The 26,348-nt window shown below is 36.8% G+C and overlaps 1 protein-coding gene across 10 annotated transcripts in view; it reads right to left on the minus strand.

Annotated features, from left to right (window-relative positions):
• The window catches only part of TRDN (triadin), a 301,086-nt gene that overhangs the window by 203,904 nt on the left and 70,834 nt on the right, over positions 1-26,348 (minus strand). For 7 of the 10 annotated variants that reach the window (XM_067546684.1, XM_067546689.1, XM_067546688.1 and 4 more), the window contains exons 2-6: positions 24,904-25,113; positions 17,594-17,635; positions 11,175-11,312; positions 9,248-9,277; positions 4,250-4,279 (exon numbers count right to left, since the gene is read on the minus strand). In XM_067546684.1, coding sequence (XP_067402785.1) covers positions 4,250-4,279; positions 9,248-9,277; positions 11,175-11,312; positions 17,594-17,635; positions 24,904-25,108 — 445 coding nt within the window. In that variant the 5' untranslated portion in view covers positions 25,109-25,113. The remainder of the gene's footprint in view (positions 1-4,249; positions 4,280-9,247; positions 9,278-11,174; positions 11,313-17,593; positions 17,636-24,903; positions 25,114-26,348) is intronic. The other 3 variants (XM_067546686.1, XM_067546690.1, XM_067546692.1) reach the window with 3 other exon arrangements.

Consider the following 26,348-nt stretch of genomic DNA (forward strand, 5'->3'; position numbering starts at 1 on the left):
CATTGATTTTTTACCATGGTCATGATGTGCCTGGACATTTAATGTGTGTGTGTGTATATATTTTATAGTTATAGATATAGTAGGGTTGGTCAAAATCTTCCATTGTAAACAGTTTTCATGAAAAATTGGGGTTTTGACTAAATGCAGTTTTTCAAAGTGTCTGCTTTCCATGGAAAATATTGATTTTACATTGAAAAATAGAATGCCCAGAAACTCAATAGTTAGATTAGGCTATATCACTCATGGGAGTTGTAGTTCATTATGATGTACCGCCTCCCCTCATCAAGTGAGACCATGGTGCATCATGGGATATGTAGGCGAACTAGGGAACCTGGCCACAAGTGGGGAATGGAGCTTGAGACACCACAGTAGCATTTGCAAAACTATTTTGTTTTTTGGCCCAAATATTTCATTTTTTTATTTTTCAGCAGGAAAAAAAATCTTCTGATCAGCTCTAATATACAATTTTTCACCAAAGGGGAGGCAGCGTTTTACATTGTCTCTGACTTGAGTAATCCCTTCTGGGAAATGTTCAAGCAGACATGATTAGCTCCAGCAAGCTACATGTAGCCTTCCTCTCATGGAGGAGCATCACAGTGATTGAGGACTTTGAAAGGATAAAGTAGTGAGAAATGGGAGGATTCTAGATCTCTTAACCTCAATTAGTTTTTTAAATACAGATTTTTTTCCTCTCAGAAATATACAAATCTCTTTTTCTGGGACCCAGGTCAACATGGCCAATGCAATGCAAAGCTTGACATGCTTTCAACACTTTCCTGATATTCTAACACTAATAAACTCTGAGCCTGTGTGAAACAGGAGAGGGAGGGATGAGGAATAAAATTCAGGTAGAGATTGGAATTTTGTACCATGTCTCTCAAATGAAGAATTCATGAGTCAGAGATGGAGACTTGGGCCCTACCAAAATTTAGTTACATTTTTCCCAGAGGAAGTTAAGTTCATTTAGAGTGTTTTATTTTTCTTTTTAAAAGAATGCTAGCACATCAAAGAGTGATTGGACAAGTTATTACAAATTATAGGTTTTGTAATGAACCTAAAAATAAAAAGGCTTTTTTATTACTGTCTGTGGTTAATTGCATCTAACATATTCTGTCTAACAGTCTCTTTTGAGAGAATTTCTGGTGAGGTTAAGGCTTTAGAAATGTCAGCCTCACCTTCTTTACAATATTGTAAACGAGGGAAAAAACTGGGGGGGAGGACTTCAGTTAAGCATCAGAGCTGGGTTTCTATTGTTTACTCTAGTGCAGACGAAAAAAAATCTTCCTCTGATTGAGGCAAAACAATGTGTGTGCTATAAAAAAAGCTGCTAAACTTTGTTACCATTAAGGACTGCTCTTCTATTATAAATCCATTCAATACTCTATGCTATTTAAAAAACAAACCAAGTCTGAAGAACAGTTCCCAAGTCTGTCTTTTGAAAACAGCAAGAGCATTTGGCCTACTCTAATAATTTTCTACCAAATACCCTCCAGAGTATTATTGTGTCTCATCCTCGCTAGATAATCAATAAGCGTATGGAAATCTGGCAAGGTCCTTGTTTTTGGTCAGCTACTCAGCTGGAAAGTCCAATAGGCACTGTAATCACCACTGCAATTGGATGCACTTACCTCATTCTTAGAGCCTGATGTGCAGAATAGAGTCCCTATTTATGCTGTACATTCTGGGGTATTCAGATCTGGAGATTAAGAGAAGAGATTGCTTGCTACCTCCCCTACCCCTGAAATCAAGAGGAAGAGGTGAGGAAGGGCCACTGGGTTTACTCTGTAGAAAAAATACAGGATCCCAGGACCTCCTGCAAGAGGATTTTGAGTGGAAGGAAGCGCCTATTATTCTTGTGGAAAGTAAGCATTTCTTCATGCCTTATCTCCCACCCACCAAGTCTGATTGTCAGGCTCTCTTCATTCCAACTGGAGCCTGATGGGCCCCTCCCAAGACAGAGATCAGACTCACATCTTCCTCTTCCTTCTTTAAAAGCAACAAGCTCAGCTACACTCTGCTGGGGCAGGAGCACAAATTAAAAGAGCTCCAGCAGTGTCATTTGGACTGTGACACCCTACACTTGAGGGAAGCTAAAGGCCCTGAAATCCCAAATGCTAACACTTCTAACCAGGGATCTTTAATGACCACATGTGGTCAGGACTCTGGATTGGACTGCCCTGTCACATCAACCCAAGTTACAAAGAGAAAAAAAAAACAAAAAACGTGGAATTGAAAATTCACTCTTGCCCAAGGAATAGATAGTTGTGTTTTCTCTAGATAATGTGAAAAATATTTTCTTCACATTCTAAAGTGTTTCCCTTATAGTGGATATACTATTGCTGTATTAATCAGTATAAAAAGTAAGCTGGGACTGTCAAGAGAACATTAATAATAGAAATTGATTCTAAAAATCAAATAAAAAACTATCTGGTGAAGGAGTTTGTTGTGTTTTTGGCATTTTTAAAAAAAAAATTGTTCCTTACACAAAAAGATTCACAAAACACTTTATAGTGAGATGACGCTTAGAGAGAAACAGAGTACACTGTACAGAGCTGGGTAACAACAACTTAGATACAGAAAAATGAACATTGCCATATGGAGATATAAAAGACAAGTCAGCTGAACTTTAAAAGCACTAAAGATGCAAATAAGTATATACTCTAAGGATGAGTGAATTCAGTAACTAATTTCCCAGATCACAAACAACAGCCAGATAGGCAAATTCAATAAGGGCCCATACTTTTTCAGGTTGCATTGATGCTATTCCAATATTTGCTTGACCAGCCTATTTGTACTTGAAGGAGGACATTTTGATTTAGAAATATTTTTGTTTTCTGGCCTAACTATTTCTGGAACATGAATAGGATACCTGCCTATCCTCAACATGCTTCCAGATGAGTTATTGGGTAACATTTTAAAAAGTGCCTATGTGATTTAAAAACTTATGTCCTAATCTCAAAAGTCTACACTAGAAAAGTTATACCACGATAAGTAAGCTGATTATGGTGTGAAGCTTTACCAACATAAGCTCTAATATGGATGAATTTATACTGTCATAAAGGTGCCTTATATTGGTATAGATTGTTTTGCTTCCTGAAATGGAAAAAGCTATATTGATAGAGCACTTTTATTGCATATAAATGAGTCCACAGTGCAGGAGGGGATTGCCAATTTAACTATTATAGTTAAGCAGCAATTTAAAATTTTTTTTTAGTGTTGATAAGCTCTTAGAAGAGGGAAAGACAAAAGAGTATGGTTAACTATCAGTTATAGATATGTGAAGAATTTTGAAAAAAAATTGAAACATGCAAAATGTCTGCTTTCAAATCTTGTTAGGAAAAGTAACTAGTCACAACAATCTAATGACATAGTACTTTCACTCACCTATTGGTATTTATATATTGCACTTTTGGCTCTGATCTTGCAATTCATTGTGTATGGGCAGACAGATTGCCCCCACACAGCACATCATTACTAGGAGAGTTCTCTAGTTTGTTTTTAATCTACCAGTATTCTTCTTTACCACTATCCCCAAAAAGCATATTATTTCATTAACTCATTTGAATTTGGAGAATTCCAACTAAGCTGGTTGTCAATGAGCTTTATTTATCAGAATATTTAGGCAAGTTCCTCACAATTTGCTGCAAAAAGTTCTGATGTTTCTTGTTTCACTGCTGTGAAAAAGCAACATATCTAGGGAACATGGAGGGTGGAAATCTCTACACAGATTATACAGTATCTTTTCTTCTTCTCCAGATAAACCACTGCCTAGACTTTGAGGTTCTACAAACTGGGAAATCACATGTTTATCATACCCCAAAGAGTAATATTAAACAGAAAGGTATTGCAATTTTCCTCTATTTGCTATCTAAAATTTCAATTTTGTAATGTACTAAGGGGAAGGAGATTTAATTTTTAGAAAGACACGGTTTGTGTCTGCACAAGAACAATAGTTTCAGGCTTCTATATGACAACGCTGGCATTCATGTGCCTGTCTAGGTGCATATGTAGCCTCCATCACTGCAGTATATCTGAGTACTTCTGTGCGTTTCAGAAAGCCCAAGTTTGTTCTGTTTTTATGTACATCAACATTTGTTACACCAATAAAAACTTACTAAGTAATATTTAGTCAGTGTCCAGCATTCGCTGCCATGTCAATGCTTTACTTACCTAGCTATTTCTAACTCCATTTATCATTAAACATGTCTTTTTTTTAATTAAAACTAAGATTGCTTTGAAATTCACTTACCTTTTTTTTTGGTCAGAGGCTGAATTTCAACTAAAACAAAGGAAGAAGGTTAAGTTAAAAAAACAAAGTTTGAACAAGCCTGAACTGTGAACTGTAAAATAAATCCTGATCTAAGGCTTATTGATTTCAATGGGCTTTGGATCACACCCTAAATTCAAAAGATTGAGAATAACTTTCATATGTGAAAATATTAATTTTACATAATATCACTGATCAATGTATTAGAAAATTAACTTTCAATTAACTATTTCAATAAACTATTATTTTATTTTACAGTCCCAGAATACTGTACATGTACAGTAATAACATTGCTAGTAGTATGCTTTGACTATTACCATAAGCTCTGGTGCTAAAACTTCTGCACTTTTAATTTGGATTCATTTCCAATAAAATGTTACTTCTAGTTTTCGGGACATTTTCTCCCCCAACCCAAAACCGCACATTTCAAAAGATTATCAGTCTCAATTCACTTCCATCAATAAATATCCTCATATAAACAGATTGTGATACCGAGCTTAGACTGCAAAAGCAGAAGCATAAAAGATATGACTAATAAAGCTCTCCTGTTAAAACAAGACATTTTAGAAAAGAAGCACATAAAAAATTAAATATATAGCTGTCAAATAAATTGATTTGTCCTTAAATGTTTTACTAACCCTGAAACATAAATCAACATCATCAACTATAACCATTGATTTAGAAAATGAAAGCTAAAACATATTGTCTGTTAAAAGCCATTATTAGACTTTTGAATAGTTTTCATGGAAATGCTGAGCAATTTTAGCATGCTCTGAGTACACATTGCTAAACACTGCAAAGCCCTTTACAGAATATTTTTTTCACCATGTCCCTTGATGGTTACAAATATTTTTTCTGCACAATATAAACTGTTCAGTCTTTTCCAGTGATTAAAGACAAATATCAGTGATAATATTGGGGATGACAAAATTAATTTTGGTGAAGAACGTACTGTGATAAGAATTTTCATCCTTTCTAGTGGCCACTGACACCAATATTAGCCCTGTTACATGTACCACCTTCATTGTCATTATTTGTATCCCTATTATCTTTGTCTGCAATTTGCATCCCTGGCAAGGTTATCTTTGCTTTCTTCAGGCTCATAATTATCATTATTATTCTTCCTTTCTTCTTCCCATATCATTACCATGATGTCCTTACCATTCCCTTGAACATCGTCTCAGTAAATAACTCCGTATTGTGGTATCAACTAACTTTTAGTGTGCATGTAATTATGGTACTTCCAAGATAGTGGGAATTTTGTGCAGACTGTTAGTGCTCACAAAATACATTGGCTGATAGACCTGACAACTGAAGAATACTCAAATAGCTGACTGAGGAGATATCTGAGCCATTAGCGATTATCTTCAAAAACTCATGGAGGACAGGCCAGATTCCAAAGGACTGGAAGAGGGCAAACATAGTGCCAATCTATAAAAAAGAGACTATGGACAACCTGGGAAATTACAGACCAGTCAGTTTAACTTCAGTACCTGGAAAGATAGTGGAGCAAATAATTTAACAATTAATTTGCAAACACCTAGAAGATAATACAGTGATAAGTAACAGTGAACACAGATTTGTCAAACGAATCTAATAGCGCTCTTTGACAAGGTAACAAGCTGTGAGGATTGGGGGGGGGGGAACAGTATGTGTAATATATCTTGACTTTAATAAGGCTTTTGATACTGTCTCGCGTGACCTTCTCATAAACAAAGTAGGGAAATACATCCTAGAGGGAGCTGTTATAAGGTGGGTACATAACTGGTTGAAAACCATTCCTAGAGGGTAGTTATCAGTGGTTCAGAGTCAAGCTGGAAGGACATATCAAGTGGGGTCCTGCAGGAATCAGTCCTGGGTCCGGTTCTGTTCAATGTCTTCATAAATTATTTAGATAATGGCATAGAGAGAGTAAACTTACACAGTTTGCGGACAATACCAATCTAGGAGGGGTTGCAAGTGCTTTGAAGGAGAGGATTAAAATAGAAAATGATCTGGACAAACTGGAGAAATGGTCTGAAGTACATAGGATGAAATTCAATAAGGACAAATGCAAAGTACTGTACTCCATTTAGGAAGAAACAATCAATTGCACACATACAAAATGGGAAATGACTGCCTAGGAAGGAGTACTGCAGAAAGGGGTCTGGGGTTTATAGTGGATCACAAACTAAATATGAATAACACTGTTGCAAAAAAAGCAAATAGCATTCTGGGATGTATTAACAAGAGCGTTATAAGCAAGAGACAAGAAATAATTATTTCACTCTACTCTGCACTGATAAGGCCTCAACTGAAGTACTGTGACCAGTTCTAGGCACCACACTTCAGGAAAGATGTGGACAAATTGGAGAAAGTCCAGAGAACAGCATTAAAAATGATTAAAGGTCTAAAAAACCATGACCTATGCGGAAAGATTGAAAAAAATGGGTTTGTTTAGTCTGGAGAAGAGAAGACTGAGGTGAGACATGATAACAGTTTTCAAGTACATAAAAAGTTGCAACAAGCAGGAGGTCCAAACATTGTTTTCATTAACCTCTGAGGACAGGACAAGAAATCACGGGCTTAAATTGCAGCAAGGGAAGTTCAGATTGGACAGTAGGAAAAAATTCCTAATTGCAAGGGTATTTAAGCAGTGGAATAAATTGCCTAGGAAGGTTGTGAAATCTCCAGCATTGGAGGTTCTTAAGAACAGGTTAGACAAACACCTGTCAGGAATCATCTAGTTATTATGTAGTCCTGACTTGAGTGCAGGGGACTGGACTAGATGACCTACTGAGGTCCCTTCCAGTCCTATACTTCTATGATTCCATTCTCCTTATTCACAAAACAGGTATGATGGACTTTTCAAAAGAGCTCAACATTCTATTCTATTCTGGTTCTGACACTGCTCTCATCACCACAATATCTGAGCACCCTATTCTAATGAATTAAGCAACATGATTAAAATCCATCACATCTGGTTCATCCTCTATCTCATCCTCTCCCCAGGGGGAGAGCAATGTGTGCATTGCAGTGTTTTGTTTTGCTAAAGTTTGGGAATTTTGTTTATAAATGTACATGCTACTATGTGTTTATGTTACAGAAGGCAGGTCAAAGAAACACATCTTGCACTTGCAGCAGAAGGCAGTAAGATTTCTGGTGGTACTTAGTTTCTGGGGAAGTTCATTCCACAGTCTCAGATCAGCTCCCAAGAATGTTTTGTCTCCTGTTCAAATGAGCTTGATAGTTATGGTAGGAAGTTCCATAATGCCATTGTCTTCATCCCAGAGCTATTGGCAAATCTTTCAGAAATGCTGGGCCCAGGTCATTGAGCACCTTGAAGATAAGGACCGAGACCTTGAACTTGACTCCATATTCTGTGGGAAGCCAGTGCAGAGAGTAGAGACAGATATGATGTACTCTTGGTACCCTGTGTTGCTGAGGAGATGTGCTGCAGCATTCTGCACTGGTTGGTGTTTAAGGGCTTGTGGCTTTGGGCCCGGGTATATTATATTGCTGTAGTCCAGACAGGAGGTGACAAAGGGGTATGTAATAAAGGCCAGGTCAAGATCCACCTGACTGGGACAGAGTCTCCTAACCAGCCAGAGATGGTAAAAAATATTGTTTGTGGATGCTGCTAGCTAAAAGCTTAGTGTCAGTGAGCAATCCAGGAGCATTCCTAAACTATGGACTGAATTGACTAATTGTGAATATGTCCCTTCAGCCAAAGCAGATTGCATGATGGCTTGCAAACACTTCAGAATGCTTTCCTGCACCCACCAGCGCTACCTCTGTCTTGCTGGGGTTCAGCGTCAATCAGCTGTTCTTCATCTGAGGTAATGAACCTTGGTGGTTGTGCTATGATCATATAAGTTGAAGGATAAGTAGTGCTGTGTGTCAGTGGCCTAACTGCTTCAGTTAAAATCAGTGGAATACTTCCCAGTGGTTTCAATGAGAACTGAGTATGTCCAATGCGGAGCACTTTTGAAAATACCACACATAAAGCATAGGTAACAGGAGAGCAAGTTCTCCCACATTGCCTATCAGTTTGCCACACTCTTGACATGAAGAGATCATTCATAAGGGAGAGTAGATGGTCCTATTTTCCATGCTGAGTGAATTCTTGACCTCTCTGCTAACACTGCCAAAACTGTGCTATTAAGGGCTTAATCCAACTCCAGATAATTCAGAGAAAGCTGGGTTGTACCCTTAATGTGGTGGTGATAGTTTCTCTGATATAGACATTTATCCATTGGAAATTTGATAGATAACTAAACTCATATTATGTAGATCACCGAAAAATCAACTGGTGGTTACAACTTTTATTATTACCACCAAACTGGGCTCAGTTTGAACAGTAAATTAGAAATGAGGGGCTCTATAACCTATTAACTCTAAAGAAAGGATATTGGAAGACCCGGTATATTGTTAACAGAAGCTGAACTTAAGTTTAGTGTTTCTACATGGCAACATTTAGAAAGATTTATATTACAATTCGACTTGCTTCTATAAAAATCCAATGGTAACTATGTAAGTTATTTTCTGAAGTATACAGAGATAGTCCTTATTTTAAGCTTTTACTATAAAAACAGAGCAAGAGATGAAAACTTTTATATTCCACAGCTGCTTCCTACCAGGTGTCTATTCTTCCCAAGCATGTATGTAACACAAATTGACATTAATATAAGTCAATAGATAGAGAACACACATATAATAATACTATAATAGTGCTGTTGGTTTATGATAAGCATTTTTAGATGCACAGGATAATGAAACAATTAAGACTTCTCCTAAACACATTGCACAGCAGCAAACAACTCTTCAAAATATATTATAATTTGACATTCCTAACAATTTCAATTTACATACAGCATACATAGTTAGTAGAATGACAAGTAATTAGCGACAGAGCCAGTGGTATAGACACAGTAGTTTCTTACCAATACATCTTTACTATATTAATAGCATGTGTAATTTATAACAATGAAAACAACCAACCTTTTTTTTTCAATGGAGGTTCCACTTCACCTAAACCAAGACGGAAAGAACACAACAATCAGATAACTGGTAGCACTGCCAATATTTTTCTCCATGGTAGTTTATTTTCATTTTTAAATGCATTCAAACTTTATACTTAACAGGCTGAGTAACAAGAACTCTATTCTGAGATGTTAGACTTATACCCACACTTTTGTTTCCATGTGGGCGTTATAGGGAGTAGGACAGATATGTTAAATGCATTGTAGGCACCAAAAAAAGTTCCAGAACTTATAATTAAACATGTGACCAGATACTGACATGTAGGTGGAATTTGCTTAGTTATATACCTAAAATACCATATTTTAGAAATGGGGACAGGGATTTCATTTTCATTGGCCACAAAGTAATGGTCCAGTTTTTAATTCCCAAGGAACACGTCTTACAAAGTTTAGCAAGAAAAGAAACCCACTAATGCTTTCAGTGATGTCAATGGCAAAAGTCCCATTGACTTCAGTGGGAGCAGGAACAGTCGGTTGCCAAAGTCTGATGTTGTGCCTTCCTCTTGTGACATGGCTTTAAGCATTGCAATGAAGAGTTTGGTACAGCCTCAAGTGCTAGGAGTGGATGTTTCCAATACCAAGCTGACCCATACACCAGACTCTTAGGGCCTAATACTGTGAGATTTTGAATATCTCCTGGGATTCTTGAGAGGTGCTGGCTGTGCTCCACTCTGAGTAGTATCAATGGAGCTGGGGTTGTGAAGGTCCTCCCAGGAGGCATTCAGAACCTTGCAATTTCAGGGATTTCATTTTCTATATAAGAATTGGTATAGGACTGATCATTTTATGATCTTTCCCACCCTCAGATAGATTTGTACACTCTGTCTCCATCCACTCTCATTTTTAAAAATGTTTCTTATTGCATGGTTTTTGATCAGCAGCACAATTTCAAAAAGCTAGACAAGGAAAACACATTTCACCTATTCTATTTCTCAACAACATGGTTTTATGGTGGTTGTAAATCACATATCAGAATAGGGTCCCCAAGTCATAAAGCCACAGATAATATTAATATCTGTTAATATTTGTACACAATACTAATATGAAAGCCCATGCAGACATCTTGCAGTAGCAGAAATTAAGTGATACTTCTAGTTTATGAATACAGTAGATGAAAGATTCAATTTAAGTTCCTGTTGGGTTTTAATTGTTTTTTTTTATGATGGAATGCTACATCCTAACTGCATATACGCGTACAAGATGATAAACATAACACGAAGTGCTTGTGCACCTGTTACCACATCACACGCACATGCAATTGAATTGAGTATCTGTTAAAAATAGATGGTTGTTTCAAAAGCCGTACAAATAGACTAGCTGGTCGCTGTTTAGTTTACTTATCTGACAGCTCCATCAGATGATGCATATTAGTAGCAGTTCCAAGACCATAATTTTAAATTATTGAGATTTGTTATCCAAACTTCCCTTCAGTCCAGTTAGTGTTTTTTCCAACAAGACTTCCCCCTACTGTCCAAATATCAAATAAAACTGTGGTCTTAGATTTCTTATTGTTTTGCCTGTATATTTAGTTATTTTATTTTCTAGATCCTTCCATTCTTATAGGATATAGAGAAACACTGTAGAATAGCTGCTGCCATTCTCTGAAACATCATCTGGGTATATGCCTCTGTTGTGACTGAAGTCTTGCATGAATTAGCACTCTTTACTTTAAGGCACACTACAAATAACATTTACTTCGTACATCTTTCTGTAATTGCCTAAGAAATTTATTGACTTTAGTAGTCAGCTGATGCATTATTAGCAGGGGCATTCACTTTTCACTTTTCCTGACTTTTTTAACTGTGAGGTTAAAAATTAAGCCAGTCAACATAAAGCATGCAAAACATTAGTTAGTGCAATTACACAAGTCTTTACATAGCAAATACCTTCATCACTGTCATCATCATCAGTCGAGGCGATGTCAGACAGTAAAGAAATAAAGCCATAAAGCCAATCAGTGGATTCTTCCATGGTTTCATGTATGATTCTCAGTGGGGCTTTGCTGAGCTTGTTAACAGAACTTCCTGAGTGCATAGTTTAAAACAGAAAGTGTTTGAAAAGATATTTTTCTGGGGGTTAAAATTATTCTGCCTTATTTGTTCATACACAGTACTAATTATTCCAATTTGTTCACCAGAAACTAAGCTTGTGAATGTTAATTTGGTATTGCGCAAGAGCTTAAAGCATAGCTCTCTTTCCTCTGAAGAGTTATGTTATCAACACTTTCAGACAATACCTGCAATTATTGGAGTGGCTCAGGGCCTGGCGGATAACTCAGCTTGTTACCACAACTTTCACACTCCCTTCTGGGGCTTTAATGGATTAGACTAAATTTAGATCTGGACCTAACATGTTTGCTCCTCAGACTGTCTTTTCCAATGCCTCGCCCTGACACAGACACCCCCTCCATGCCATACAAATTTTTATCTTCTTCCCATTCCCACATCCATAACCTGCCTCTAAAGTGTAGAAATCCAGCACTAATTGGCAGTCTGCTGATCAACAGCAATCAGCCGTGTGCTGTGCTTCCACCTGCTACTCTGCCTGACTCAATGCTCCATTTGTCTCCACTTCTTCCTCCATACATCTCCACAAGGATCCTGCACTATTGTAAACCTGGTCTAGGAAATTGCTGCATCTTGGTGGCAGGCTAGGCTAAAGCAGGAATGAAAAAATGGAGATCAAAATGAAGGGGAGAGTGAAAGTCCCAAATGTCCGTGGTACATACATATATAGACACACACACACACACGCTCAGGGCTAGCTCTATCAATGTCGCTTTATGAAGATGTGAAGCACTCCCCCTTGCCATATGCATTCGAATGAAGGGAATCATACATGGATAAAAAGAATATTTTTAATATGTGCATCCAATTAAGCTTTCACCAACTTTCTTTTTCTTTACCCACAATTGTCCTTTTGATATGTTTCAGAACTTTTCAGCCTCTTATAGATCTTTCCACCGTCTTAGTCTCTCCAACAAACCTACATTATCTTAAGATCTATATAAAAGTATTGTTTAAGAGTAGTGTTTTATGCTAAAATACATTTTTTCATTAGGAATGTAGCCATAGTCCAATTTAAATTGTCAGAAATCCAGTCCAAGCTACTGTCCTCCTTACTTCAAAGTAATAGATAGACTGAAAGATTCCCCTTATCAATCTGGCACTAGTGGAGACTATGTAATATATTTTACCTAAGACAGTAAAAGTTAAATTATGTCAAGGATTTTTATGCTCATTTGAAATGGAATTGTATAATAGAATCCTGCTCTTATTGAGTTCAAAAGAAGCATTGCAATGGACTGCCATTGTAAAAAGAGTAGGCACCCTATCCCTGGTTACCACCACCTGCTTTTTAAAAGAATTACAGTTTTATTATGTATTTTCATAAGCCAAATTAAATGAAATAAAAATCTGTTTACCGCTGTTTCTAACTGCATTGTTCGCGATTCACAAGGACAAACCTTACTGCAATCAAAAGCAGACTTTCATGAAAATTTCATTTACAAATATAGGCAGAGTGCAGGCTTTAAAGCAACCTCATTGCTGGCAACAATCTGAACAATTATGTTCTATAAGTGCTACAAATAAAATGAATAAGGAAAATAACTATTTGATGCATAAATAAGGTAGCTTTCTTCCCTATTATATTTATCTTATTATCAATGAATTAATCTAAAAACACTCTATACTGCATAGAAGACCAGGACAGCTTTCTATAATTTTGAGTCTGCCTATGAACAATGTGTAAAAAGGCTTTTGGGTTTGAGAAGTATTTAGATAAAGTATATTTGGATATATATCTAAGTTACATTATATTACTGTATTTTAGGAGTATACAATACCACAAAGCATTTACTTTGCTTACAAAATTGCTTGCATCTGCCCCATCCATCAAGGCCCAGAGATTTTTCAAAAGAATCATCACAAACATCCCTCTCAGTGGTTTAACGCATATACTAGACAATCAAAAATTAAACACCAACCTGCCTCCAAATAAAGCAGCCACTGAAATGTAATTAAACTTCTGGGGACTTATTGTTATTTACAATGAGACCACTTTGTAAGAGTGGGGCAGTATAAAAGAGACTTCAAGTGAGTAAACAATTTGCACTGCCACAGTTATGTAGAAAGGTTAGAGCATAACTGAGACCAGGTATATAATGCTGTAAAAATTAACTAAAATTTTTAAGTGACCAAAAGCAAAATTCCCCATTCAAAAGCAGTTTTAGCAGTAATTACGCATCTTAATATGTTTAAAATACCATGCCAGATATGCATGAAGTGTAAAGAAATTACTGATCAAATCCTTGTTCCCAGCTTTCTCCAGAACTTTGCCAATAGCAGGTTGGTGTTTTCCTATTAGGATAAAATACATATGAAGTAAGGAAAGGAAGAGCAATCCAGGGTAAATTAAACAGAGATAAAGGTGCTGTTTGCCTCAAGAACATGTGAAAAATTGTTTGTTTTCAGTGGATTAGTGTGTTCCTTGCATTCCGGAGTGTGACTGACAAAACACAAGCTCTCAAAACACTTTAAGCTTGTTATTTTGATATTATTTAGAGCACGCTTTTTTCTTTTTCTTTCTTTCTTTTTTTTTTTTTTTTTTTTTGTCTAGCAAGAGAGAATATGTTGATATTTATTAGAATATATCCGAGTACACTAACTTGGGGACTTTTCCCCCCTGCGTATCACTTGGGGACTTTTCCCTCTTTGGCCACGCACAGAATATACTCATGCTTTAAACCTATGCTACATGACTCTCTACAGGATACATAATGTCCAGTGACCTTGATGGAAGCTGCTTGGTGCTCAGCACTTGAAAAAATTAACTTATTTAGGTGGTTAAATATGGATTTAGAAGCTTAACTTCAGGCATCCAGTTTAAAAAATCTTGGCCAATATCATTAGACAGCATGAACATTTCTCCATTTTATGGAGGGTCACTTTCTTGGTTATCTCAGATAGGGTCCAAAACATGGGCCTCTCTTATCCCTTAAAGGAAGCCAGTTTAATAGCTGAGGGGGTGGCAGAGTGAATTTGAAGGCATCATCCTCTAGATTCAGGTCAGCTGCTAGACTTACCATGATTTGAGGAAGTACTGAGAATAGCCAGTGTGATTGCCTTGAATTTCATTTGCATGGTGCCTTTACAGGATTGGAGGGCTGCTTAGGGAGATGCATGCTTTGAAATCTGGCATTTTGTTGAGATGATGAACACTTTACAAACTGAGCCAAAAATACAACTGACATTTTTTGCTGAGATAATTTCATACCGGAACAACTGTTTTGCAACAGTTTAGTGTGTGGGGGGAAGGGGGTTAACAAACCGTGTACTGTAGCTGAACTTTGTTTGAAAAGAACATACAATTAGTTGTGTAGAGGCTTGTTTTTATTGACATTTACTGCTGTTTCAATTTGAAAAAACACACCTTAGTGACTTTTGTTTTATGTTAAGTTCTTTTTTAATTCTTGACCTGTTAGGTCCTCATCATGCAACACTTACCCCTGTGAGTAACTTTATGCACATGAGTAATCAGAGCTCAGTAGCGCTACTCACATGTGTAAGTTACTTTTGTACCTTAGTGGCTGTAAGATTGGGATCTCAAACAGCAGTGAACCACAGCATTTGTCTGTTTATTGTTTCTACTGTGTAAAGGCTGTCTTTCAATTCATTGAAAGCTTAGTACTACTGGTAACTACATCTCCATGCTATGACAATAATAGCCAGTTTCACCTATCTTCCCTCAATCTGACCCTAATCAGGCAGTTTCTCACTTGCAAAATTGTTTTGCAGATGTTTAAAGCTGGATAACTTCCAGATGACTGAAGCTAAATCCCAGTCAAATGGAAGGATTTTATACACTACTTAGCAGTAAAACCTTATCTAACCAAAACCCAACTGAATTCTCTAGGAGGGTTTTTGATACCTATTTTATACATCTACAAGAAATTTGGGAATTTGCTTGAATTTTGTTTGATAAACACATTTAAAACGTGGTTAAAATAGCTTGTTTTATCCTCTAAGAAGTGTTGCAAGGATTAAATCCTGCTGAGCCCCCCATAGATTTGGAAACTGGTTTTCATGCTTATTACATCCAAACTGGATTACTATAATTCTTTGTTTGTAGCCTTCTGGCATCAGCGTTTAGAATTGCAATTTGGTCCAAAACGCAAGACCAAGAATTACTGTTTTTACCCATAGGAACCAACACATTTACTGAAGTCTGAATTCTCTTTGGCTCACAATTTCTGTTCCCACTGATTTGAAAATTGTATGTATGTCTTTTAGGGTAATTAATAGCTCATGCCAAACTATATGATGAAGCTTCCATGATGATGCTTTGAAGTTGATGAAAATTGTTTTGCTCTCGGAAATCAACAAAACACTGGACTTTTAAAAGTCCCTCAATATCTTTTCTATATATTCTTTGGTCAGAAAATGCTGTACCTGAAAGTGTTGAATTAATTTCAACTGCGTCAAATATTTCAGACAAGCCTTTGAGAACAGTTAAAACCTTATTTTTTATCTGAACTGATACTAAATTCTGTAATAGTGATTTTTCAATGCATGAGAGAAGTGTATGATCTGATTTGCAGTAGTGATGAGCATATTTGGCTGGATTTTAAAGTTGGTATTACTATTTATTGCTGTAAAGCACACAAAAGGTACTAAGTGACTTGTCTGCACAAGTTACTAAATTACTTCCTACTTCAGTTATTATTCTAGTCTTTATAACAATGCTAATACAAGGTCTGAAGTCGGTCATATTTTAACCTATTTTAATGGATTTGTTTACCAATTGTGTTTTTAATTCAATTACTTGTGATGACAATAAAATATTGAATGCAGTTTTAAATCACTGTACAAATATGGGTAGCTATCTGGTGTAAAGATTGATTTATTTATGAGATATAATCCAATTCATTGATAATGACAAGGTACAGGCTATGAAGACTTAGATTTTCTGTCATGTTTGATAAAATATAAAGCCTCACATTAGTTTAAGTGCTCATAAAACATAACCTAGTTTGAGTGAAACATATGTACATGTCAGAAAGTACTGTACTTTGACTTCAGAGTTTACATATTGCCTTAGGATCTCCAAACTGCTAATTGTCTTTGAAGGGAACTTTAACTTCAGCATCTACTATGTATTTCTACTGCTTCTGAAGACCAAAAGAAAATATATCAAATAAACCCTTTTTATATAGTAGATTAGACATACCCCTCGTCTCCCAACACTAACACCAGAATCCATTCAACTCAGGATTCCTTATGGATCACTTTGGTATTCTAGAGGCCTAATTTTCCTCACACTTACACCAGTGTGAGCCAGAATAAACTCCAGTATGTATCAATGAGTTACACTGATATAAACCTTCTGGAAGAGGAAACTCAGACCCTCCATTTCCCATACATGCCTGTTTATAGGTATTTAAAATGTAAATATGAAATTAACAGTTATTATGGTTAAATTATTTGCCTTTCCTACCACCATTGCACAGTAACTATAAAAAGGCTCAGCTCAAGTATATAATGAAAACCTCAACTAAATGTAGACAGAGGCATTTTCATCCAAAAAAATTAGTTATATTACAGTAAAATACACTTAAATTCCCTACTAAATAGTATAATTGGGATACTTTCCAGAAATTGAAAATAGATGAAAAATAATCCTACAAAGTGCTACACAACTTCATCTACCACTGATTTGGCTCACACAAAGATCACTATATGTATATGTTTAGACTTAATTCTACAAAATAACTTCCATTGACTTCATTGGGATTGGATCAGGTTCTAATTGTTCAAAATCTGCTTAAATGTCATGTCATGTATTAGCCACATGCTTTTGCATAATACTTTAAAGTTATCAACTGATCATAAACTTCTTTCTGTATGGACTTTCTTGTTCATGTTTTACTTTGTCTACTATGACTGCTATGGACATAGATTTTAAAATACTTTAAAATAGTGCTAATTATTTGGACAATGCTTATTTTTGAAGCCATTCATGGAGTAAAAGTGAACATCTCTCAGCATATCAGAGATTCCTGAGAATCTGTTGATTGGGACAATATCTTAAAGTGACATATCTATTTTGACCAGGATGTGATAATTAAAAGGATTCTACTGTAGTTAACTTTAAACATTGCAGTCAGCTAGATTTAAGTGTTAGCAAACAAGTGGTGTTATGCTTGCTGATAGTCAGCTATTGCCCATGCTTCATTTTATTAGATAAGCAGGCCACACATAGACACACACACTTATGTAGAATACTGCAGGCAGAATGTCTTTACCAGGTGGTAAGCAAGGATCATCACAATGTTGTGAATAGGTGGCTATAGAGGATGACAACAAGATGAACCAAGGAATGGCCAATAAAAAAAAGGGGAAGAAACATTATTAGCAATAATGAACGTTTTTGGGTGGCACTTAACTAAATAGAGCAGTTATGGACTGAAGTGAAGATTTATTTCATCTGTATTATGAAGTAGAAATTGGAATTCAGTAAAGAGAAACAAACACTATGTATAACGTAATACAGCAAGAACCAAACAAAGTACGATTAAATAATGCTGTACTAAATTTTTCACAAAGGTTACAAAAATACAAACATTCTATTGCTCAAAAGAAAATATTACATTTGATTACTTCTACTGAATAATTCCTGGTTCCTTCACCCTCAAAAGACCAAAACATTTATATCAATGATGATACCTTGTGCAATAGTTACCAGTGTGATCTACCATTATTTGTTTAAAATAAGAAAGTTCATAGCCATCATCAAGAGCCTGAAATTTGGTTTGCATTTTGTATTAATCTGAAACACTTAAGCATGCAAGACTCATTTCTTTTCTTAGTGCCTTCTCTATTAATCCAAGTCAGTTTCTGAAATTTCACATTTTCGACTTCATGAGGTCTGTCACAATTTATCACATTGTACACCACTCATTGGGATTAAAGCAATACTAGCCAGCACCATAGTACTTCATACTCTTGTCATAGTTTCTAATATAAACTCAATTTTCCAGGGGTTTATAACTCAGCTGTAAAATTTGCTGCAGGGTGAAACATGGCAAACAACATGCCAGGTAGGCAGCCCTTTTTTAAAACCTGAATTTGGTTTAAATCAGTTTGACTGGTTTTAAATGTATAGAAGGGGGGAGGGTTTTTTGTGGGATAAGGGACATTTGTGGAGCTTCCATATAACTCAAAACTGTTTCAGTTTAGAACTTGGAAATTTATAGGTTGTTTATTCATGATGTGGACTGGTAAGATTGGGTACAGTAAAAACTGTCTTTCAATACTGTGATTTTAAAAGTTACTTCACGCAGATGCAAATAAGGCCAAGCCCTACAGTTCTTACTCAATCCTTACTCAGGAAAAATTGTCCAAGACCTTCTCTACATGGCAAAGTTTTACCAGTGTAGCTATAGCAGTATAACTCCCTTTGTAGGCTCTCTTCTTGCAATATAAATGTGACTTTTCAGTTTCTTATGTTACTTGAGATGGGGTTTAAGCAACACCCCCCCCAAAAGTCATTTCTATCAGAATAAGAGTGTGTACGTGCAGTGTTATACCAACATAACTACAAATTCACACCTTAGTTTTACAAGTAGAACCTTCCCATGTCTTCCCATGGAGACAAGCCTAGTACAACGATTTCTTCCCCCCAAAGTAAGTCCATTCCATATGGATGAAAATGCACAATTTGCCAATGATACTTACTGAAGAAAATTACACATTTTATCTACTCCCAACATACCTTAATATTAAAGGACACTTTATGGAAAGCAACTACATTGTCCTATTATGAGCACATGCAAACTGAAGATTCCAAAATTATTAGTTTTTCTGCAATTTTTGTTGTTTTTTGGCAGAACATATGCTTTGGTTACAAAAAAATAGATTTGCTTCTTTCCCCCGCCCCATTGCCAAGATAATGTTCTCAGTGTGAACTGACACACTGTCTTAGGCTACGGCTACACTGACGGCGGCAAAGTCACTGCCATCAGATCGATTTCTCTGGATCGACTGAGCAGCCAGTGAAGACCCGCTCAGTCGATCCAGAAATCGACTTACTAAGACCACCTTCACAAGTGGCATAGTGCTGCGTCGACGGGAACGCGGTTTCCATCGGCACACTGCAGTGAAGATGGTGTGAAGAAGAGGAGCCCAGAAGTTGACGGGAGTTACACAAGTTTTTTGTGTAGCTTGCTTAACTCCCGTCGACTGCCACCAAATACTGGAGGTAAGTGTAGATAGGGTCTTGGTTAACCCAAGCCTGCAGATAAACAGCAGCAACAGAGGTGACTGGTTTGGAACTAATTTAGGAAGAAGCTAACTTCAAAGTCTTTTATAGTCAACAACTGACAGCGGCTATCCTATGGCAGCACAGCCAGGATTCAGCTGTTTTGCCATTTGTACTGTGGGAAACACAGAGGAGTTCCCTCTGTGATTGGCTGGGATCCTGGGTGTTTCCTGTGGATGTCCAGCATTCTGATGACCTTTCCTCGCCCCACACACAGTCCACACTGGACCCACACCAGTCACACAGACACAGGAGGACTGGAGAAAATGTACACCCACTGTTGTTCTTTTAAGAGCCTCTTCATACATTTGTACCAGAAATGAATGAATAATTCATTTAACAAATATAGGCTATTTTTCTGCTCAGGAAACAACCCAAAAAAGATTGAAATCTCTTCACATATTTTTGCTTCTTGAAATTACTCAGATTATTTCGTGAGGCTTTCTGCTATCTGTTTTCTTGATGGATAGATGAATCACTATCAGTTGACTGTGACTATGACACTAAGAAGTTGAAATCAGAGTTATGTTGATTAGCTGTGATTGGTCACATACGTTATTGTTATTATTAGGAATGTCAAAAACTATTCAAACATGTAGTTTTATAAATTTGGGTCTTTGACCCATTGATCTTTGTGTGGGTTAAAACAAACTTAAATCATTTTGTCAGCTGGACCAATAAAAACGATAAGCAATTATTTTGTTTTGTAATATGTAATACGCATTAATGATTTGTAAAGCAAGCCAGCAAGCTGTACTTGAAAAGACTGCACAAATCAGGCAGGACAATGTTGCAAGGCACAGATCAAACCAAACAATGAAAAATCTTTTTTACATTTTTGAAGATACATGTATGAAAGTGGATTCCTAATACAGTATGCTATTCACTTATTCAAATCATATTCACACACACTACATACTGCATGAAATTTGCAGTGTCTTATCTCAGAGTCTTGTAGTGCATGTCGGCTTCATATTGAATTAGAAATTTTCCAGTCATGTTTATAACTGTACAATAAAATGTAATAGGAATATAAACTTTCATTTTTCCCCTTCATATGAATGAATGTAAGAAATGAACACTGAAAAAACTGAATTCCTTACCTTTGGAAAGAAGGATTTGGAAAAAAGAATTTACCTCAGTAGCATGGGTAACCACAGCAGAAACACAGCTTAGCTATGCAGAGAACACCCCCACCAGTTTAAGACAGGATTGTACTTGGCACAGCTAAGCCGGGCCTCTGCTGCAGCTAAATATGCTACCATGGCTACACTATTTATACTCATGCTAGCTCTTATTCAGCTAGTGCAAATATGTGTAAATGAGCAGGAGGTGGAGGGGAATCACACCCTTAGCTCGTAGTGTAGACATAGCCTAAAATGGTTCCCATCCAAACCACTAGCCTCTGACTTCTGCAGAATTTAAAACAAAATTTGCCTTTCTGGATGTATACAATTACAATACATATATCTTGATCTTCTCCATGTGACACGTGTTGGACTTATGTACTGAATGCCAAAAAATGCAAAAATTTGCTAGTTTGCTCCCGAAATCGAGGATACGAGACAATGGTAACCAAGAACAGAGATCTATGGGTGAGAACCGTCGTTGGAGAGTTGCAACAAAGATTTTGTTAGAAAAGTGAATTTAAAAAATGTTATTAAAATGAATGCACTGACATTATCAGTATCTCATTGTTATTTTTCTTCAAGGTACTAAAAAATATCATGAAAGCAAAATTCAAGTTAATTTTTCAAATAAGAAGTCATATTAGTTCAAGTTTAAACTGCATGCTACTCCTTTGAGGATAGATTCTCTTATGCTTCTATTGAGTAGCCCCTTGTTAGTTCCATTAAAACCAATATATCGTCCCACTGAAACTAATGAGACTGCTTATAAAGTACTACAAAATAGGTGAAGTCCTGGGCTCATTAAAATCAACGATAAAATTCCCATTGACTTCAGTGGGACCAGTTTTTTCGCTCAGTGATATTTAATGGTGAGAGAATCTGGCCTTTAATTATTTTTGTGCTTCCACTGAGACCTCTGGGCAGGAGACTCATAAAGACATTATGCGCACTTTAATAGGGCTTTTGCTACAAAGAGATAGTTAAAACCATCTTTTAGAATAGATGCTGTACATTTGTAAGTAGAAGGCAATCGTCAAGTGGATAAGGAAATAAATTGGAAGGTAAAACTTCTAAAACACAAAAGATACTAAGGGAAAAAAGTCGGGCAATAGCAGAATTAACTTCATTTTCTACTTTAAATGTTATATGTAAGTGATAGGAAATTAATGTAGATCATGTCTGCAAAGCTAACTCAACAATACTGAAAATAACAATTTCCATTTTATACCCACACCTGCATGGTTCAGGCAGAGCCCCAAACCAAAGGTTTTCACTTATTCAGAACACAAGCACTATAGTGCATGTTTCTTAAGAAGTCTGTCAAAGGTGCCAAAGAATGAGCCAAATCACTATATTAACACAAGTACAATAATCCCACTAAAGTCAAGGGGCCAGATCCTCAGCTGGGGTAAGTCATTACGGCTCTATTAAGACAAGCAGGTTGGACTATGTGATACCCTTCACAGAACTCCAATCAAGCAGCATGATTCGCTTGGAAAACCAGCCTCAGTAGGAGTATAATAGTTATAAGGCTGGGGAGAAAAATGTATCCATTGACTTGTTACATTTGTGTAAATAAAGAAACCTGTTTAATATATCCTTGAGAAGGAACAGAGGAAGAAGAGAATTCCTCTTCCTAATCATGCACCATCTGACACCCAGTTAAAAAGCTTGTGTTGCTAATGAATCAGAGCACCAAGTGTCTTCTGGGGGAAAGAAAGCGACTCATCAAATGAAAATGCTAAGGTGCCATCTCTCACAGAATTGCACAAAATATACGCAGTCACCTTTCAAATAAAATTTTACATTATTTTATTCCAACTGTCTAAAATGTCATTTTCCATTAATCCATTGGGAACAGCTGACTTAACCAGGGCAGCAGTTATGTCAGATTTCCATCGGACTGTTTCAGCCTCCAACATGAATACAGCTACCCATGTCTGACTAGTTGTTTTCATAGACTCAGACTCTAAGGTCAGAAGGGACCAATATGATCATCTAGTCTGACCTCCTGCACAATGCAGCCACAGAACCTCACTCACCCACTCCTGTAATAAACCTCTAACCTATGACTGAGTTATTAAAGTCCTCAAATCATGGTTTAAAGACTTTAAGGTACAGAGAATCCACCAGCAAGTGAGCTGTGCCCTATGCTACAGAGGAAGGTGAAAAACGCCCAGAGCCTTGCCAATCTGCCCTGGGGGAAAATTCCTTCCTGAACCCAAATATGGCGATCAGTTAAACCCTGATCATGTGGGCAAGACTCACCAGCCAGACACCCAAGAAAGAATTTTCTGTAATAACTCAAAACCCACCCCATCTAACATCCCTTCACAGGCCATTGGCATATCTACCACTAATAGTACTCATCCAATCTCCCTAGTATGACAAGATGACAGCTAAATCCTTCAGTCCTTCGACCTTACATGAGAGCCTTGCCTGAGTTATGCTCAAGGACTGCAAGATCTGGATTGGTAAGTGATATTTAACTAGGCATATTTGATTGATTGCTTATGCAAAAGAAAATAAAACATTTCAAAATAGTGCTTTACGGATAATACTGGTTTGTAGCTTTATATTAGATTAAAAATGGATACAATCAAATTGTAATGTCTCCTATAGAGAAATCACTCAAAAAAAGTAATAATACTTGTTGGGACTGAGGTTGCCATTGTTTCCCTCTGAAAACCACGAAAGCCAGCTGACAATCAAGGGATTCCAAATAGCAAAATACAGTTTCTCTACACTCCAAGTTTATTCATCATCCAGGTTTGTGGCAGGCTCAGTCTATGGCACAAAACCTTCAGTCAGTAAATCTATATTGATATTTAGCAGAACAACATCTACAGATCTATCAGTAAACCAATCAACTCTGGGAAGTTCACTCTGAATCCTAACTCAATTTGTTATGAATAACATAGGCTGAAGTTTGAATTTTAATTCCGAATTCAAGAGAGATGTAACATTAGAACTCGAGTTATCCACTTTTTAAAGAAAAATAATTGTTTCACCTTTATTGGTTTTTCTTTATTTATTTTTATGCTTCCCAACCACAGCACTGTATTTCTCCCTGAAAGGCTTACTTCTGTAGTAGCTTACTTATCACTGTGACTCTTTAAAAACACAAAAAATTTTATTTTGTTAACAACATATCACAAGAGTTGTCTGAATAACATTAATATATTAAATTGCTAAACACAAACTATAAATAGCAGAAAGTAATGAGCCCGGTAATTCAATACCTCTTCTAGACTTCACTTCCCTCTTCTCAACCTCAATTACCATTCTTCCACCATCCTCAGAGGTCATGTATTCCGACCCTCATCTTGAACAATCAGCCTGTACTCTTGAGCTTGGTCTGTATTTATTGGTTATTGGCCAAATCCTAAACTGGTGTAAATCAGTGTCGCTCCATAGAAGATCATGATGCTACTCCAATTTATGCCAATCAAGGATCTGGTTCCATATGTTAAAAGTGTTATGATGATTAATTTAGAGTTTATATGGCTTGCATAAATTATACTTTGTATGTGTCTTTTAATAGGTTTCTAGAAGTGTCAGAGTGTATGTGATTGCTATATGATGATTTTCTGTAATTTTTAGGAAACTGTATGTGAATGAATAATCTGTTAGTGATTATTCTATGTTTAGTAGTAATTTTTATATAGAAATTGCAGAATTGAAATCTGGATGTTTTACTTTTATGCTCAGAGTTAAGGCTCCACATTGTTTCATAGCTAACGTATATCCACGCTCATGCTGAGGAACCAAAAGGGTCTGGGTCCTGCTTTAAATGCAAATCTCAATGCAGCTTAAACATATCATCCTTAGTGAATCCTCCATCAAAACAAAGTTTACAAATGCCCATAGAATGAGTGCTTTTGCACAAGTTAGAAGACTAATAAAATGACAAACGAGACTTTTTAAAGATTACAATTACTATTTAAAATGTAATTGTCTTGCAATTTAAAAATGCAAAGCTATATGGAACACAAATTGATATACTTTAGCGTTTTTGCAAGATCAGGGGTTTCTCTTTTCACCTGACTGGTTCAAAAGAGCTGAGGTGCATCCAAGGTTATATAATATACAATGTACCTAAAATATAACAGTGCATTTTGGTAATAAATATATGAGATGTTAAACAGAACTTGAGGGGCCTTACCTGCAAAGGTTTTGTAATCCACCAGGTCAAACATTATAATAGCTACTGCTGACCAGGTAACGATCAGAGCAACAACAAGAAGCCATGCTGCTGGGGAGCTGAATGTTGTCATTAGATCCTCTGTAACTGACTTCTTTCCCACTTTCACTGGTGGCGTGAGAACTGATCCATTCTTGTTGTCTATTACTGTGGTGGTGGTGGACATATGTCCTAGTCAAACATTAAAAAAGAGAGTAAATACATATATTAAGCTATGTAATGTACCTATCATTCTACAATAAAGAATATCTGTGTAGCTTCTGTTCTGTTACAGTTGTTAGAGCTGTCAAGTTTTCTAACCACATAGGCCCCGATTCAGGAATGCACTTCTATTGAGAACAGTACTTAAGAATGTATTTTACTTTGCTTACATGCTAACCTGAACAGGGATGGACTTAAATACACTGAATCCTAAAATAGGGCTTGTTTACACAAACATTTAGTTTGCAACAAGCTGGAGTGTGAGTCTACCCTGCACTAGCCTGCCAGACTGTCCATGCGGATCCTGATGAGCTAATCCTCTTTGAAACAGGACAACATCAAAGCACGTTAACTGTTAATGCACATCAGCAGGGCACACAGGGACAGCTGGTCCACGGCAAGGTAATATAGCGTGGATTCACACCCAAGCTTGATACGAATTCATCAGTTCACAGTGCACATTAGGAGACTGAAGCTGCGACTTGATCGCAGGGGAGTGGATAAAAAAATAATTTAAAAGAGAAAAGCTGAGAGTGAGCGGTTGAACGCCTAAAACTGATGCATGAATACGTTGAGTTGCCCAGAAAGAGTTACCTGCAGCAGACAAAGGCACGCCAGCAATCCATTGGGTATGCAGACAAAAGCAACAGGCATTGGGAGAACAAATTCAGGTTTTGCAAGAGCAGGCGATGACCCCCACTCTCCTCCCAGAGCGAGGATAAAAACCAAGGGTGCGGGTTCCCAACTGCTTTAATCCATGAAGCCCCACTCCTCGCTCAGAGCAAATAATATAGCCTTCTTTCTCAAGTATTTTTACATACTGGTTAAGTTTTCCTTTATATCTTCTCTCAGTTTGCTAAACTCACTGCTGCTGCCTGTACTTTAAGATAACTTGATAGAGTTTCTCTCTCTTGGCTCAGGTATCCCTCCTTTCCTAGGTTGTTCTTCCCTCCTTCTCCTTCCCCTGCCTCTCCTCACTTCTGCTCTCTTTGTTTTACAAGTTAAAAGAAAGTTATAGTTGTTATAGAAATCACCATGGCTGGAAAAGAGAAAACAACTGAAAACAAAACAAACGAAAAGAAAACAAGGTAAATTCTTTACAGTAAATTAACTATTTTAACCCTTCAGGAATGCAACAGCTAGAAATATTCCTAACTTCCTTGAAGATATGGTTGCCAAGCAACAGAAATGCAGACCACTTCTAA

The sequence above is a fragment of the Emydura macquarii genome, unplaced genomic scaffold, assembly GCF_026122565.2.
Source record: "Emydura macquarii macquarii isolate MOO-44397 ecotype Brisbane River unplaced genomic scaffold, CSIRO-AGI_Emac_v2 contig_1146, whole genome shotgun sequence".
Classification (NCBI taxonomy): Eukaryota; Metazoa; Chordata; order Testudines; family Chelidae; genus Emydura; species Emydura macquarii.